General features: G+C 41.1%; 1 protein-coding gene across 1 annotated transcript in view; it reads left to right on the forward strand.

Annotated features, from left to right (window-relative positions):
* Positions 1 to 15,639, forward strand: part of TJP2 (tight junction protein 2) — a 76,815-nt gene that overhangs the window by 45,751 nt on the left and 15,425 nt on the right. The window contains 17 exon segments of the mRNA XM_030293067.1: positions 956 to 985; positions 988 to 1,058; positions 1,688 to 1,802; positions 1,805 to 1,838; positions 3,305 to 3,336; positions 3,339 to 3,390; positions 3,392 to 3,412; positions 3,517 to 3,650; positions 5,675 to 5,741; position 5,793; positions 6,544 to 6,693; positions 10,878 to 10,986; positions 12,223 to 12,433; positions 13,151 to 13,338; positions 14,207 to 14,302; positions 14,878 to 14,957; positions 15,365 to 15,575. Coding sequence (XP_030148927.1) covers positions 956 to 985; positions 988 to 1,058; positions 1,688 to 1,802; positions 1,805 to 1,838; positions 3,305 to 3,336; positions 3,339 to 3,390; positions 3,392 to 3,412; positions 3,517 to 3,650; positions 5,675 to 5,741; position 5,793; positions 6,544 to 6,693; positions 10,878 to 10,986; positions 12,223 to 12,433; positions 13,151 to 13,338; positions 14,207 to 14,302; positions 14,878 to 14,957; positions 15,365 to 15,575 — 1,602 coding nt within the window.

Here is a 15,639-nt window from a genome sequence, read left to right on the forward strand (position 1 = left end):
GGTATTTTCATAAGTCTAATAAGTAAAATCAGAAGAGTCTGAATAGTATTTAAAATACTTTTCACTGTGCATATTTAGTAAATACAGTGTTTTTTCTTTTCAGAGCAATCCAAAGTTCACAAACACCCTGAGTACACAGGTTTTACTTCAATACTTTATTGCTTGGCTTGGCTTACTGACCTGTTTTCTTCACACACTGAAATTTCTTCACTGCCAAACCCACACAGCTAAGTCATTACACATGAAGGTATACCACTTTCCTTTCTGTAGGCACTGCACTGTCAGCAGAACATCTTTATTGAGATGTACTGAGTTGGTTTCTTTGGGCCCCATTTTGAAAAGTGTTAATTTTAGAGCAGATACTCATATAGCCTTCACCTAGTTTTTCCATTTGTCAACATTTTGCCACATTTGTTTTCTTTCCCCTTCTTTTCTCCCCTTTCTTCCTTCTCTCTTCCTCTTCCACACCTCTTCTATCTCTCAGTGTTTTTTGGAACACTTGAAAGTAAACTGCAAGGGTGACCCCCTTTAGCCCTAAATATTTCAGCAGGTATCTCCCGGGCATAAGAACATTCTCCCATATAACCAAAATGCCATTGTGGGTTCTTTAGGAAAATTAACATTAATATCCTTTTAATATATTGTAGTGTGGTTCATTTTGAAGGTGCTCTAAATAACGTATCCCCCCTCCCACCTCTGTCCCATACTGGATCCAGGACCTAGTGAAGGTCATGTGTTGCATTTGGCTTTTATGTCTCTTTCAATCTAGAACAGTCCTTCTGCCTCTTTTGTTTTTTATGTCAATGACTTTTTTGATGAGTCCAGGCTGGTTGTCTGACAGAATGTCCTATGTGCAAAATTAATTTTCATAAATATTTAAAATTGACCTAAGAACCAGACTAAGTGTTCTGAACAAGTTGATGAAATATGTGTATGTTTATGTGTTGTCTTCTAGAGTATGGTCTCCGGCTTGGGAGTCAGATTTTCATAAGGAAATGACCAGAACTGGTCTGGCAAATAAAGATGGCAACCTACATGAAGGAGATATAATTCTCAAGGTTGGTGATACAGGGTAGAGAACAACTGAATTCATGTTTATTTTTCTAGTCCAAATTTCCTATTTGAATGCTGATAGAGTGAAACTTTGATGAGATGGGAGTCAATAATAAGACAAAAGCTGGGAAGGGCAGTGGGGTGAGATTTTTATCACAAAACCAGACATGGAGATTTGTAATAGTGTCATGTTAGTTTTTTAAAAAAAATTCATTGAATACTTTCTTATTCCCTGTTTATTTAAAGTTTAAGCTCCTATTCCCTAAACTAAGGAAAGATGAGAGGGAGAGTTGGTAGTACATGAATGTTGAATGTTTAATAGTTTCTGTAAACCTCTCCAGTCAGGAAACATGTTCCAGTAGTAAACCAAACCATCGTCTTGAGCTTGGAAGTTAAATAAATTAGCAGAGTAACTTAAGTATACCACAGCTCTCTCATGCCTGTCTTTGAGATCCAGGCATGCAGGGTTGTATTTAATTTAAAGGATAATCCATTTTTATTCAGTCATCCTAAAACTCATGTTGTTTGAATAGCTGAGCAAAGACTTTACACTTTAGAAGGGCAAAATACAAACTTTCTATTTTGCTGTGAACAGCTGCATCACATGTAACATGACCATTATTCATAAACACAGATAAATGGAACTGTAACTGAGAACATGTCTTTAACGGATGCTCGAAAACTGATAGAAAAGTCAAGAGGAAAACTCCAGCTAGTGGTGTTGAGAGACAGCAGGCAAACACTCATCAACATCCATCGTTAAATGACAGCGACTCAGAATAGAAGGTAAAGAGGGGGAAGCCTGTGAGCTTGGCTGGAAACAAGGAAGGCTGTTGCTTTTCCATTCTCACTGTAGCATAGCCATCCAGCTGGAAGTTAAATTTACAACAAAAGCTTCTGTTTTAAATTTAATTCGGATAAGTGGTGGTTATTTTCTTACTAAAGTGTCTGCTGATACTAGTTTTCCAATATGAAATTCAGGTGGACTTGTGAACTCCCCAGTGGAATCTGTTTTAGGCCACTGAAAAAAAAACTTGTTCGTAAAAAATATATGTGTGAGGGCTCAAAGACCTAACCACATCCATTTGTAAATTGTTCAGTCTTGTACTTTCTTGCATATGTTTAAAAAGCGGTATTAATATTTCAAATAAACGGAAGGTTATATGGAAGATAGCTAAACAGTCAGAATGGCTGAATATTGTGGTATTCATCAATTAGCAATCTGTGTCATCTCTTCTGTCTTAGGAAGCAATACTCACTTCTTAAATCTGAATTACACATGGGGTCACATTTAACAATGCAAAAACTTACCAATAAAAATAAGTAGGTATGATACTGACTAACCATCTAGTACTGCCTTTGTGCAGAAGAACTTGGAAAATATTAAGTACTCAAGTTTGAAGACAGACATGTTGATTTTTTTTAAAAGTTTATTCATTTTTGAGAGAGAGAGAGAGAGAGAGTGTGAGTGGGAGAGAGGCAGAGAAAGAAAGGAACACAGAAGCCGAAGCAGGCTCCAGGCTCCCAGCTGTCAGCACAGAGCCTGATGCACGGCTCAAACTCACAAACTGTGAGATCATGACCTGGGCTGAAGTTGGATGGTTAACCAACTGAGCCACCCAGGTGCCCCAGCCATGCTGATTTTTAAAAGAATTACTTTATGAAACCGTACAACTTAGGTTAACTTCCATCATATCAAAAGTCTAATCATTTGGTTACTGCTATGAGTGCAGTGCAGGAAAACAGAGCAGGAGAAATAATCCCAGTATGCTAAGAGCTTATAGGTTATTTACTTGCTATTTCAAGTGTGATCCTTAGCCCATTGGCTGCATGAGCCTCTGGGAGCTTGCTGGAATCACAGAATCACAGGCCTGATTGTGTGCTAGAATAGCTAGTCTAACAAGATCCCAGGTGATTCATATGCACATTTAAGTTTGAGAAGCACTGCTCTGTGTGGTTAAAAATGAGTGGATACATGTATAATCCAGTAATTGAATTCTGACTCCTCAGTAGCAGCTTTGACAGAAGGTGTAATGAAAGAGGAACATAAAATTCTGAATTTGGCTTCCTCTTTATTAATTAATGTCTTTCCCTTCAAAGGCTCAGATTTGCTTCAAGGGAAGACTGCTAGACTAACAGCACATTTACTCCTGCCTCTTTCCATTTCTCATATTGGCTTACCCAGAGAATATATCACTTCTGGTACAGTCTTCAATATCTGAATAAGAAGTCTTTTCTTATTTTTGAAACCAGATATCTCAGAAATAGAGTCAAACCGATCATTTCTCCAGAGGAGAGACGGCAGCAGTATTCCGATTATGATATCATTCCTCAAATGAAAGCTGAAGGAAAGGCCAAAGTAAGATGGTGTATACTTTCCCTCATGCGCGACACCGTGAACGTACACACATACATTTTACAGATCTGTTGCATTATGAGACATTAACATGATGTGTGCTTAAGTTCAAGAGAGGACATGCAGAACAGATGGTCCAGGATGGGCGCCACACCCACTCCTTTTAAGTCCATGGGGGACGCTGCAGCTGCACTTGGCACAGAGAACAGCAAGGAACCCAAATACCAAGAGGAACTGCCAGGTGAGGCTCCTTGTAACAGCTGTGTTCGGAAGTATGTGCTTGGTCATTCCAGAGGGTGGCCAGAAGGAGAGAGAAGTTATTAAGAATCATTCAGATATGTGGAAGAGGCACTCCAGTCTCTTTTAATATTAAAAAAAAACTTACAAGAATAATAGCCCTTACCATATGCCAACAGATTGGTCACATTTTTAAATATTTCACTATATTTATGGTCTTTGTGTTCCCATCTCTGATCCCAACCTGAACTGCTCTGCTCTTAACATTTCTGACACCAGGGGCGCCTGGGTGGGTCAGCTGTTGGGTGTCCAACGTAGGCTCAGGTCAGATCTCGCAGTTCATGAGTTTGAGCCCCATATTGAGCCTGCTGCTGTCAGCTTGAGCCTGGAACCTGCTTCAGATTCTGTTTCCCCTCCTCTCTCTCTCTGCCCCTCCCCCCATTCTCTCTCTCTCTCTCTGTCTCTCTCTCTCTCAAAAATAAATAAACATTAACATTTCTGACACCAAAACGTGTGGGTTTCTTCCCTACTCACTACCAATTCTCGAATTCTCCAGACACCAACTGATCATCCTACAATTCACTTCAGTCCTGGTACTGGCTACCCAGAGTTGAGTGCCGACCCCACAGGTTAAGCATTCAGTCCCATAAGTACCTTCACTGCAGACACCACTGCAATCTCCAGGTGCTCCCTATACTTCTGACCAAATCAGCTCTGAACCAGGGTTCCCATAACCTCCTCCTCACTCTGGTTTGATCATTTGCTAGACTGGCTTACAGAACTCAGGGAAGCACTTTACTTTCCTATTACTGGTTTTTATACGACAGAGGAACAGCCAAATGGAAGCAAGGTATAGGGTGAGGGGCACAGAGCTGCCAGGTGCTCTCCAGGCGTACCACCCTTCCCAGTATCTCAGTGTGTTCACTGACCCTAAAGCACTCCAAACTCCATAGTTTATGGATTTTACGGAGGCTCTGTCATGTGTGTGATCAGTTATTAACTGAGTCTCTAACCCGTCCCCTCCCAGATGGTGGGGAGGTAGGCTGAAAGTTCTAAGCTTCTAATCATGGGTTGCTCTGTCTGGTGACCAGTCCCCATCTTGAGGCTATCGAGGAGTAATCTCTTTAGAGACAGAGATAGAGGAAATTCCAAGAGATGTAGGACTTGTGTCAGGAACTGAAGGCAAAGAGGAAAGAGAAGATTGTCCTGGCACCCATATCACTCCGGAAATTACAGGGATTTTAGGAGCTCTGTATTAGGAACTGGGGGCAGAGACTAAATGTATATATATATGTGTGTGTGTGTGTGTGTGTGTGTGTGTGTGTGTGTGTATACATATATATATATACATATATATATATATAGACACATTTAGTCTCATGTATATATATTTGTTTTATTTCCTTTATTTTTATTTTGAGAGAGACAGAGAGAGCATGAGCAAGGGAGGAGCAGAGAGGGAGAGAGAGGATCCCAAGCTCTCAGGGCTCATGACTCCGGGCTCGAACTCATGAAATTGTGAGGTCTTGATCTGAGTTGAAATCAAGAGCTAGACACTCAACTGACCGAGCCACCCACGTGCCCCCCAAATATATGTATTTCCAATCCTGTCACAGTTAAATTTTGTCTTATTTGATTAACTGAAGTCCTTTTGTTTCCCACTTCTGATCTCAACCCCATCCTCCAGCCCTGCCCCGTTGCCCTAAAATTATCATCGTGATTTTACATAATAAATATTTATTGATGGTAAGGGCAGATTTATGTGGTTTTTAAAGTATATAAAATGTTCTTTCGCATGTGACTGTGCACCTGGGATTTTGGAAGTTTCTTACCTCACTTATTTTGAGAAACTATTCGTACCTGCTAATGCCTCCAAATTAAACTTCACCTTAAAGGCTTATTTTCGTTGTCTGATGTGATGATTTATATGTAGCATAAGGTACCGACTTGGATTTTGTGTATTTGTGATTTTTATAGAGACAAACTCACTCTAGTTTCTTGTTAATGATAGATGTTTTTAATCCACAGCTCCTCAACCAAAAGCAGCCCCAAGAACCTTTCTCCGTCCTAGTCCTGAAGATGAAGCAATATATGGGTATATCTTTCAGCCTCTCTCTCTTGTCCTTTCTCCTTCCACACACCTCAGTGTCCTTAACTGAAGTACAGAAGAATGGTGTTTTTTAACTGCAGATGGCAGTTTTGCATATAATGGCCACCGTTAACCACCTCTATTGTTAGTGTTTATGAGAAAGAGAAATAACTTGTAGGAAAAGAAAAATGTGGAATTTGGCGAACTTTGTAATGTTAACTTTGCTTGTCTACTTATCTGGCTGCTTTTCCAGAATGTGATTCTGAGTATTTGAGTTTGCCAAGTTGGTAACTCTCAAATAGGTGAAATGTTGCTTAACTACAGGACCTTTTTAGGGTTGTAGTATCCTGACGATCCTAGCATGTGGAGGGAGGATAGAAATGACACAGTGCTCTGCTCTGGATAATGAGAACCCGTGTGGTCAGTGGTGGTAGAGAGGGGCAGCTCCTGGAGTAAGATCCGACCTTGCTGGACCCAGGTTGTGTCTCCATTTGGCAAGAATCCTGTGGTGGCCGCAAGCTTTCCTTTGGGAGAATCCTAAAGTGGGAGTCAGATGGCCTAGCCCTGCCTTTGTTTGCTTTCTAATCTTGAATGAGTTTACATAAACACCTGTATTTCTACTTATTAACCAGTTAAGTGGGCCTGCTGATGTTCATACTCATAGTCCCAAAAAACGACAGATAAAAACGAGAGATTTTAATATGTAAATCTCTCCATAAATAGAAGAAATTAAATCTTTCACTAATGTTGTTCTCCTTCACAAAGAAAAATCTCCCATCTTTCTTTTCTAAAACCGAACCGATTGCAGTCCAATACCAAAATGGTGAGGTTTCAGAAGGGAGACAGCGTGGGCCTCCGGTTGGCTGGTGGCAATGATGTTGGGATATTTGTGGCTGGCATTCAAGAGGGGACCTCCGCAGAGCAAGAAGGCCTTCAAGAAGGGGACCAGATTCTGAAGGTAGAAAAGCCCAGCCCCGTTTCTAGAACATTACTGGGGAAGAGCTGATTATAAGGGAAGTGTCTAGCTCGTGAAACGGACCAGTAGCAGGTTTGTTCGTGCTAAACATAAGTTCTGTTTCCCTGAATGGGCCCTGTCTTCTCAGTCCTGGAACCCAAAACTCATGCCCATGCCTGTGGGAATTTATAGTGTTTAAGACCCTTGCTAAGATTTTTATTAGTAAGCTTAACAAAAGATTGAGATTCTAACTTAAGGCCTAGGAGGAAGACCTCTCAAAAGATCTTGCTAATGTTTGTTTTTTTTTATTGATTCCCTGCCTGGTTGTCACTCTTAAGGCAGTGTGCTGAACTTGAACAAGGGTGGGTGTTGGCTTAGATCATCAGCCTTGAATCCACTCCCAGCCTCTCATTAGTTCCGTGACCTTGGTTTAACCCTGACACTCAGGTTTCAGTATCTGTTCAATGGGGATGAGAATACCTGCCTTGCAGGGGCCCTGGAAGATTGGAATGGATAACACTCACAAGGCATTTAGCAGAGTTCCTGGCACAGAGCAGGAAGGTCAATGTCTGTTCTTCTCCCCACTGGAAAATAACAAGTTGCTGCCACTCAGGATGTTGTTTACATCTAAAATTGACCAGGAATGGGAATTTCTGGTTAATCAAATATTGGTCCTTTTAAAGTTACTATATATATGTTTATATAATCTACTACTTTAGAAAATAACTCAGCTTTGACATTTCATGAGATACATATAATGTACTTTCCATTGGCTTCTGAATAAAGAATTGTCAAATACCTCGTGACTCTGAAAATACAGGGAACTGTCCTTCACTGGAATTTCTGCTTCTGTAAACTTGCATTTCTTATGAGTTTATTAGGGGGTCTGGTAAAAGTATCTAGGTTCAAAGGAGAGAGGAGAAAAAAAGTTGCAGAATTCTCAAGGAAGCAGGCAACAGAGCCCCAAAACAGGTGGTCGTCTTCCTTGGCTCTTGGCCTCACTGTGGTAGTTCAGATTTCATTTCTGGAGCAGATGAAGGGCAAAGCTTGATCATGAGCTTTGCTGAAGCTTTCCAGTGATATTCTAAACCTTCCTTGGCTCTGGTCAGGATCCTAGAAGACCAAGTGTACCTGAGTGAACCTGGTGGTACCACGTGATCCTAGGAAATACCACTTACCAAGTGTTATCGATAAGAATCCCATCAGAGCGCCAGCTCATACCAATTTACTTTTGGGCTGATACCAAAGGAGAGAAAGCATTATTTCCTAACTAATGTGGGGCTATAGGAAGTCAGGAATTTGGAAGCCTTTGCTCATGAAGGTTCAAGAATAAAATATTTTTGTATCCTTGGGTAAAAAGGTTTTCTGAATTTCCATGAAAACATAGTGAATTCACCCCAAGGCCTAATAAGCCTCTCTGTAAGTTGTTAAAGACAGGAGAGTCATTTCCATGTGTATAAGTCATGGTATGCAATGTTTATACTTAAGAAAGTGTCTTATTTTTTGTTATCACCCTAGTAAAAGACAAGAAGAAAACTATGGGAACCAGCTTTTTTTTTTTGGGCAGTAATCCCATCTGAAGGTCAGACAATAGATGGTCCTCGTTCTTGGGCGTGAATAAATTTTCTGTTAAGGAGCTCTCAGCTCTCCAAAAGGGTAAAAAAGACTTGAGCTCGCCTACTGGGGCAGAGAAGCCGCTATATAATCAAAAGCTGTAGCTGATACAGAATCCTTTTCAGGCTCACAGCAGACACGGCTAGTCCCCGTAGACTACTAAATAGATTAACGAAAGGGATATTTCTTGGAGAGGACTGTACAACCTAACCTTCCAGTATCAAAGTGCTGTCCTGGCCTTTTTAACTGTAATTTGTTCCAGCATTCACGGCCAAATTGAATATGTGGGGAACTCTGTACATATACTAAACACTTTTCTTCTGTTGAGGGTTTTTTAAGTGGAGCTCTTCCCTTTGTAAAGATGGCAGCCTGACATGTGGAATGAACACACCAGTGTACTGTGGCAGGATATCTGCCTTATCCGTTAACAGAAGTATATGTTTTCATGTTTGGTGTAACTCTTTGCTTATTATTTATCTGGTATGGTTCTTATTTCTCTTTCAGAAACTTTTATGGGATGGAAGAGAGAAAGAAACTCCTCTAAGTTTTTAAATGTAGCTACCATGTGTGATTTAATTTTGACCAGTGTAGTTTGTAGCTCGATGGAAGGTCAGTCTCACATGGCCATAGGATGGACAGATGGACCCTCAAGGTCTTCCCTCAAGCCCTATGGCCTTATCTCATTTAAATAAAATAAAGATGGGGTGCCTGGGTGGCTCAGTCGGTTAAGCATGTGACTTCGGCTCCGGTCATGATTTTGCGGTCCGTGAATTTGAGCCCCGTGTCAGGCTCTGTGCTGACAGATCAGAGCCTGGAGCCTGCTTCAGATTCTGTCTCCCTCTCTCTCTGCCCCTCCTCCACTTGCGTGCGTGCTCTCTCTCAAAAAATAAACATTAAAAAAATTTTTTAAATAAAAATGCATAAAGAGTGCATACAAAAACATGTCACCATATACAGACACAGGTGTAGTAGATATGAAAATGGCACAAGAAAGGATTAGATTCTAAAATCTGATGATCCCTAATTAGGGATAGAGAGATGGAATGACAGATACCCTAAATGATAATACTGTTTCAAAGGAAAAGTTAATGGATTGCTTTAGCAAGTTACTTTATTTCAAAAGCACCAAGTGTCAACCTAATGCCTGTTTTCACTTAATCATAATTCCAATCTTAATTTAGGCTCAATGATTTTTTCAGTGATAAAGTAATAAAGACTTCCATAGTCCTCAATGACTGAAAAAAATATTTCGTAGGAATTCTGTATCTTTTTTTTTTTTTTAATTTTTTTTTTTCAACATTTATTTATTTTGGGGACAGAGAGAGACAGAGCATGAACGGGGGAGGGGCAGAGAGAGAGGGAGACACAGAATCGGAAACAGGCTCCAGGCTCTGAGCCATCAGCCCAGAGCCCGACGCGGGGCTCGAACTCACGGACCGCGAGATCGTGACCTGGCTGAAGTCGGACGATTAACCGACTGCGCCACCCAGGCGCCCCTCTGTATCTTTTTTTACTTCTATATTGTTAAAATATTAGGTACTTAAAAATTTTTTTTAATGTTTTACTTAGAGTCATAGTGGAAGAGGGGCAGAGAGAGAGGGAGACTGAGGATCTGAAGTGGTCTCTGTGCTGACAGTAGAGAGACCCTGATGCGGGGCTTGAACTTAAGAGCTGTGAGATTAAGACCTGAGCCAAAGTCCCATGCTTAATTGACTGAGCCACCCAGGCGCCCCTAAAATAATTTTTATATTTGCTTATTTTTGACTATTCTGTTTAAAACGATTTAAAGGTACTGAACAAAGATTCCAAAATGTCTTTTTCTTTGTGCCACATTTCAGTTTTACTTGCTTTGTAACTTACCTTTCAAAAGCTAATTACTGTGTCCCCCCTTTGGTCAATGGGGGATAAATGTTGTGGCTCCTTGCCAGAAGCTTAAATATGTAAGTCTATCTGTTAGGCTAATGGTCTGCCATTTAAGGCTAATGCTCTTCAGTTTCATAAACACATATTAAAAACCTTTTAGGTGACAGAACTTACAGGAGAAAGGTGGAATTGCATTTTTATTTTCAGGCTTTTATTTGAGTCAACTTAAAGTGTTAATGCCTTAAGTTGGGCCAGCATGCTTGTTTTGCCATAAAACTCTACCACTCCCTATAGCATTACAGTTATGTTTCATAATTGTATATTACCTCCCTGACCACCTCTATGGGAGACTCAAAGAAGAGACAGACACACAAACATAATAAGAAGGTTTAATCTGATCCAGTGACAAATCCTTGATGGAATGGCCTATTTCTAAGGGACGATTGGCAGTGTGGGGAGGCAGGAGGGTATGGTGACTCACACAGCCTAGGCCCATAGGAGGTATTGGGAGGGTTTCAGTTGGGACACTAAGGACTTTTTTATATCTGGGATTTGCTTTGGGCAGGCCCTGATGAAAACAAAGAGACAAAAACTTAGGTGACATCTTTTAAAAAACCTCTTCTTCTTCTTGTTTTTTGTTTTGTTTTGGTTTTGTTTTTTGTGTTTTTTTTTTTTTTTTTTTCGGTTTGTTTTTCTGTTTGCCTTATCAGGTGAACACACAGGATTTCAGAGGGCTGGTTCGGGAAGATGCCGTTCTCTACCTGCTAGAAATCCCTAAAGGTGAAATGGTGACCATATTAGCTCAGAGCCGAGCTGATGGTGAGCATGTTTGGTTATTAGTTTAATGCGGGGAGTGGGTGAAGGGAGGAAGGATGAGAGAGGTATCTTGGGACCAGAATAGGTAAGTCTGGGTATTAAAAAACTGAAGTATATCTTCACACTCAATTTCTGAGTCATAGGTATGTGGAGAAAATTTGGGTACCATTTAATGTCCTACAGAAATGTCTTCTGTGCACCAACTGAAATCATTTTACCAGTTGTGTCAATTTGGAATAAAATTGCTTTTCTGAATAGTGATCTGTCCTTAAGTACTGCCTGGAGTTTATGGAGTTTCCATATGCAAGATACAAAGGGCCCCATCTGTGGATCAACTCCCACATTAATGCTTATCTGACAAATTGCTATACCCTTATCTTGACAATGCAAGTCTGACAACTTGCTATACCCTTTCAGACTTCATTGTTCTCATCTGTAAAATGGGGGTTGATAGCATCTTCCCTGTCTGCTTCAGGGGTTGACTGGCAAGTATATTAGGGCTCTCTAAAGCAATAGAATCAATAGGATATATATGTGTGTGTGTGTGTGTGTGTGTGTGTGTGTGTGTATAGATGTTTATTATAAGGAATGGGCTCACATGATTACAGAGGTTGGCCAAGTCCCAAAATCTGCAGGGTGAGCTGGCAAGTTGGAGATCCACGAGAGCCAATGATTTGGTTCCATTCCAAGTACAGAGGCCTGAGAACTGGGAGAGCTAATGGTGTAGTTACAGTCTGAAGGTTAGCAAGCTCACAACCCAGGAAGACCTGATGCTTCCATCTGAGTCTGAAAGCAGGAAAAAAGCTGATGTCCCAAAAGCTGATGTCCTAGTTCTAAAGCAGGAAGAGTTTGTTTTTTCTTACTCAGTGAAGAGTTCCCCTTTCTGTTTTATTCAAGCCGTCAACTGATTGGCTGAGGCCCACCACATGAGGAAGCGCAATCTGCTTTACTCAGTCTACTAATTTAAATGTTAATGTTCATTCCAAAACACCCTCAGTTACACACAGAATAATGTTTAACCAAACATCTGGGCACCCTGTGGCCCAGTCAGGTTGACACAAAATTAACCATTATGGTGACTCATGGAGTTAGCTTTCTGTCCTTGTTTGAGCCCTGATTCCCATCGGGTCTGTTCACTGAGTTTACTAAATGAAGAGAAGTAAAAAGGGTGATCAGGGATAGGAGAAGCTGGTAACTGTGAAGCAGAATGCAACATACAACAATGCTTTTGTTTTTCAGTGTATAGAGACATACTAGCTTGTGGCAGAGGGGATTCGTTTTTTATAAGAAGCCACTTTGAATGTGAGAAGGAAACTCCACAGAGCCTGGCTTTCACCAGGGGGGAGGTCTTCCGAGTGGTAGATACGCTGTACGATGGCAAGCTGGGCCACTGGCTGGCCGTGAGGATCGGAAATGAGTTGGAGAAAGGCTTAATCCCCAACAAAAGCAGGTATCAGAGATCATACACTCTCATACACCTCTCCTAAGTGTTCCACAAATCAATACAGTCCCTTCTCTGCTCAAAAAGGAAGCCCCTATAACTTCATCATTTGTCGTCGTGTCCTCTCCCATCACCTATTCCTATTTCTGAGGTGTGGCCCGGGACCGTGAGATACCCACTAAGTGGTCTGCTGTACTTAGTTAGCATCATGTGGTTGGCTGTTGCACCTGGCTGGTGTTTCAACAGTTTCCAGGGGAGTGCCTGCCACCTTGCGTAGCCTACAAGCAGATTACCAAGCGGCTGTAGCAAACCAACATGCCTCTCAGAGACAGGTTGCCCTTGTCCGCTGTCGGGCCCGCATCCTTGGACGGGGCTGATCTATCCCAGTTAACACTTGTTGGTTGGCTGACTGGGGAAAATAGTAAAGATGATTATACTTTGGCATGGATTTTAGTTATGTTTATTGTATTCCATCCTACCAGAATGAGCCAAGTTTATTGTGTTCTGAGCTATTTCTGGTAGGTTTTCTGTGCACCCAACCGTTCTCTGCTTCCACTGTGTGGAGAATGTCCCCACGTTTCCCATTCTGTGAAACCTCTTCGGTGTCAAGCTGCATCTTCTCTATTCCAAGTTCATAAGCAGTATTGACTAGACTTGGTTAATTTTAACTTCATTTGTGCATTTTCTGGCTTTTGAGATTTACTTCCTGTGGTTTTTTTCTCTCAGAGCTGAACAGATGGCCAGTGTTCAGAATGCCCAGAGAGACAATGCTGGGGACAGAGCAGATTTCTGGAGAATGCGTGGTCAGAGATCTGGCGTGAAGAAAAACTTAAGGAAGAGTCGGGAAGATCTAACAGCCGTTGTGTCAGTTAGCACCAAGTTCCCAGCCTATGAGAGGGTTTTGCTGCGAGAAGGTGAGGAAGCTAAGTGGGGCCTAAGGAAATGATCTGACTGGGCTCTGAGCCTGTTTTTCTTCATTTTCATACTGTAACAGTCAGGTTCAAACTTACCATACCACTTAGACCAATGCCAGGTTATAGCATTGGAATCACACTCAAACATGAAATAAAATTTCCAAAAAAGTGAGCTGTGCCAACTCTTACATGGAGGTGTATTTCCACATCTTATGTTACTTAATTTTTTTAATTTTGGGGGGGGGGGGGGGGGGGGGGGGAGAGGGAGAGAGAATCCCAAGCAGGCTCCAGGCTTAGTGAAGAGCCTGATGCAGGGTTTGATCTCTTGACCCTGAGATCATGACCTGAACCGAAACCAAGAGTCGAAAGCTTAACCCACTGAGCCACTTGGGCGCCCCTTCAGTTATTTCTTCTGATATTACCATTCAAAAGTTTTCGTATATTGCCTATAGTAAAGTTTTTTTTTAAGTGTTTATTCATTTTTTGAGAGAGAGAGGGAGAGCGCGAGTGGGGGAGGGGGGAGAGAGGGAGACACAGAACCTGAAGCAGGCTCTAGGCTCCGAGTTGTCAGCAGAGAGCTTGAGGCAAGGCTCGAACCCATGAACCATGAGATCGTGACTTGAACTGAAGTCAGATGCTTAACTGACTGAGCCACCCAGGTGCCCCAGTAAACTTTATCTTTGACACTAGGGAGGGGAGTAAAGGCATATTCTTCAGGAAAGAACAGGGCTGAAGTGAGGGAGGGAGGGAGGGAGAGCACACCATTTCTTTTTTTAATTATGTTCATCACTAGCCTATAAAATACTTTGGCTTCTTATCTTAATAGCTGAGGAAATGTGTTTCCATGGCCTTTCTTGTCTCATTTCAGCTGGTTTCAAGAGACCTGTGGTCTTATTTGGTCCTATAGCAGATATAGCACTGGAAAAGTTGGCAAATGAGTTACCTGACCTGTTTCAAACTGCTAGTAAGTCTGTTGATGATCTTTTCCTCCCCAAATTTTCAGTTTGAGAAATATCTAATATAAAGGAAAAATGGAAAAAAGGAGAATACCCACATACCCTTCACATGCAGTCACTGTCACCAGTCAGAAAGTTTGCTATATATCACCCCTACCACAGACACAGATACACACTCTTAAAATTTTCTTTTGAGCCATTTGAAAAGTTTAAGTTGTAGACGTTGTAACATTTTTTTAGCCACGTGAGTCTCCTCAGAACAAGAGCATTCTTCTATACAGTGACACTGCCAAGAAATTTAACACTGATAAAACCGTACTGTTTAGTATATATTGTGTTTATGTCTACAAAGACAGAAATAGTCTCCTCTTTCTACTTTATTTTCTAACATTGATATCTTGCAGAGTCCAAGCCCCTTGTCTCACCTGTGGGACTATCTGCTTCCTCATGATTAGATTTCAATTTAAGAGGTGGTGTGAGTGCTTCTCCTCTCTCTTTAGGGTGGCACCTTATGTCAGACTGATGGAGTCTCTGATTTTGATTTCTAAAAAAGTTGGTTAGCCCCTTGTTTTTGCTTTTGCAGAAACGGAACCAAAAGACGCAGGATCCGAGAAATCCAGTGGGGTGGTGCGGTTAAATACAGTGAGGCAAATCATTGAACAGGTGAGGAAATTCATCTGAAGGCCATGTTGTCGGAAGGAATTAGCTCATGGTTTGCTGGAGTCTTTTTTAGGACAGAATCTGTTTTTAATAATCATTAAATGTTAATTGTAAAAAATAAATATAAATGTAAGCTGTTGCATTGTGTGGAAACCAGGTGATGTTCAGTGGCAGTGACGTACTGTTTTTTTCAGTTCTCAACATTATACCAGATAACCTGTTAATTCATTTTCTCAGCAGTTCCAATAGACGAGTAGTATTAAAGTGGACATAACGTGGAGGAAAACATTCTGCTTTTGGATTTAAATTGACAAGTTTTATCTGATGCAGCCTTTACTTAAAATAAACTCTTTGATGCTGTATGATTTTACATACATAACTTTGACGTAACTTTTCCCCATTTCTGACAGGATAAGCATGCACTCCTGGATGTGACTCCTAAAGCTGTGGACCTGTTGAATTACACTCAGTGGTTCCCGATTGTGATTTTTTTCAACCCAGACTCCAGACAAGGTGTCAAAACCATGAGACAGAGGTTGAATCCAACGTCCAACAAAAGTTCTCGGAAGTTATATGACCAAGCCAACAAGCTTAAAAAAACTTGTGCGCATCTTTTTACAGGTAAGTGAAATTTAAAATGTTGTCTCTTTGTTCCATGGTGGAAAATACAGAATTGAAGAATGGA

This window comes from Lynx canadensis, chromosome D4 (genome assembly GCF_007474595.2).
Source record: "Lynx canadensis isolate LIC74 chromosome D4, mLynCan4.pri.v2, whole genome shotgun sequence".
NCBI lineage: Eukaryota > Metazoa > Chordata > Mammalia > Carnivora > Felidae > Lynx > Lynx canadensis.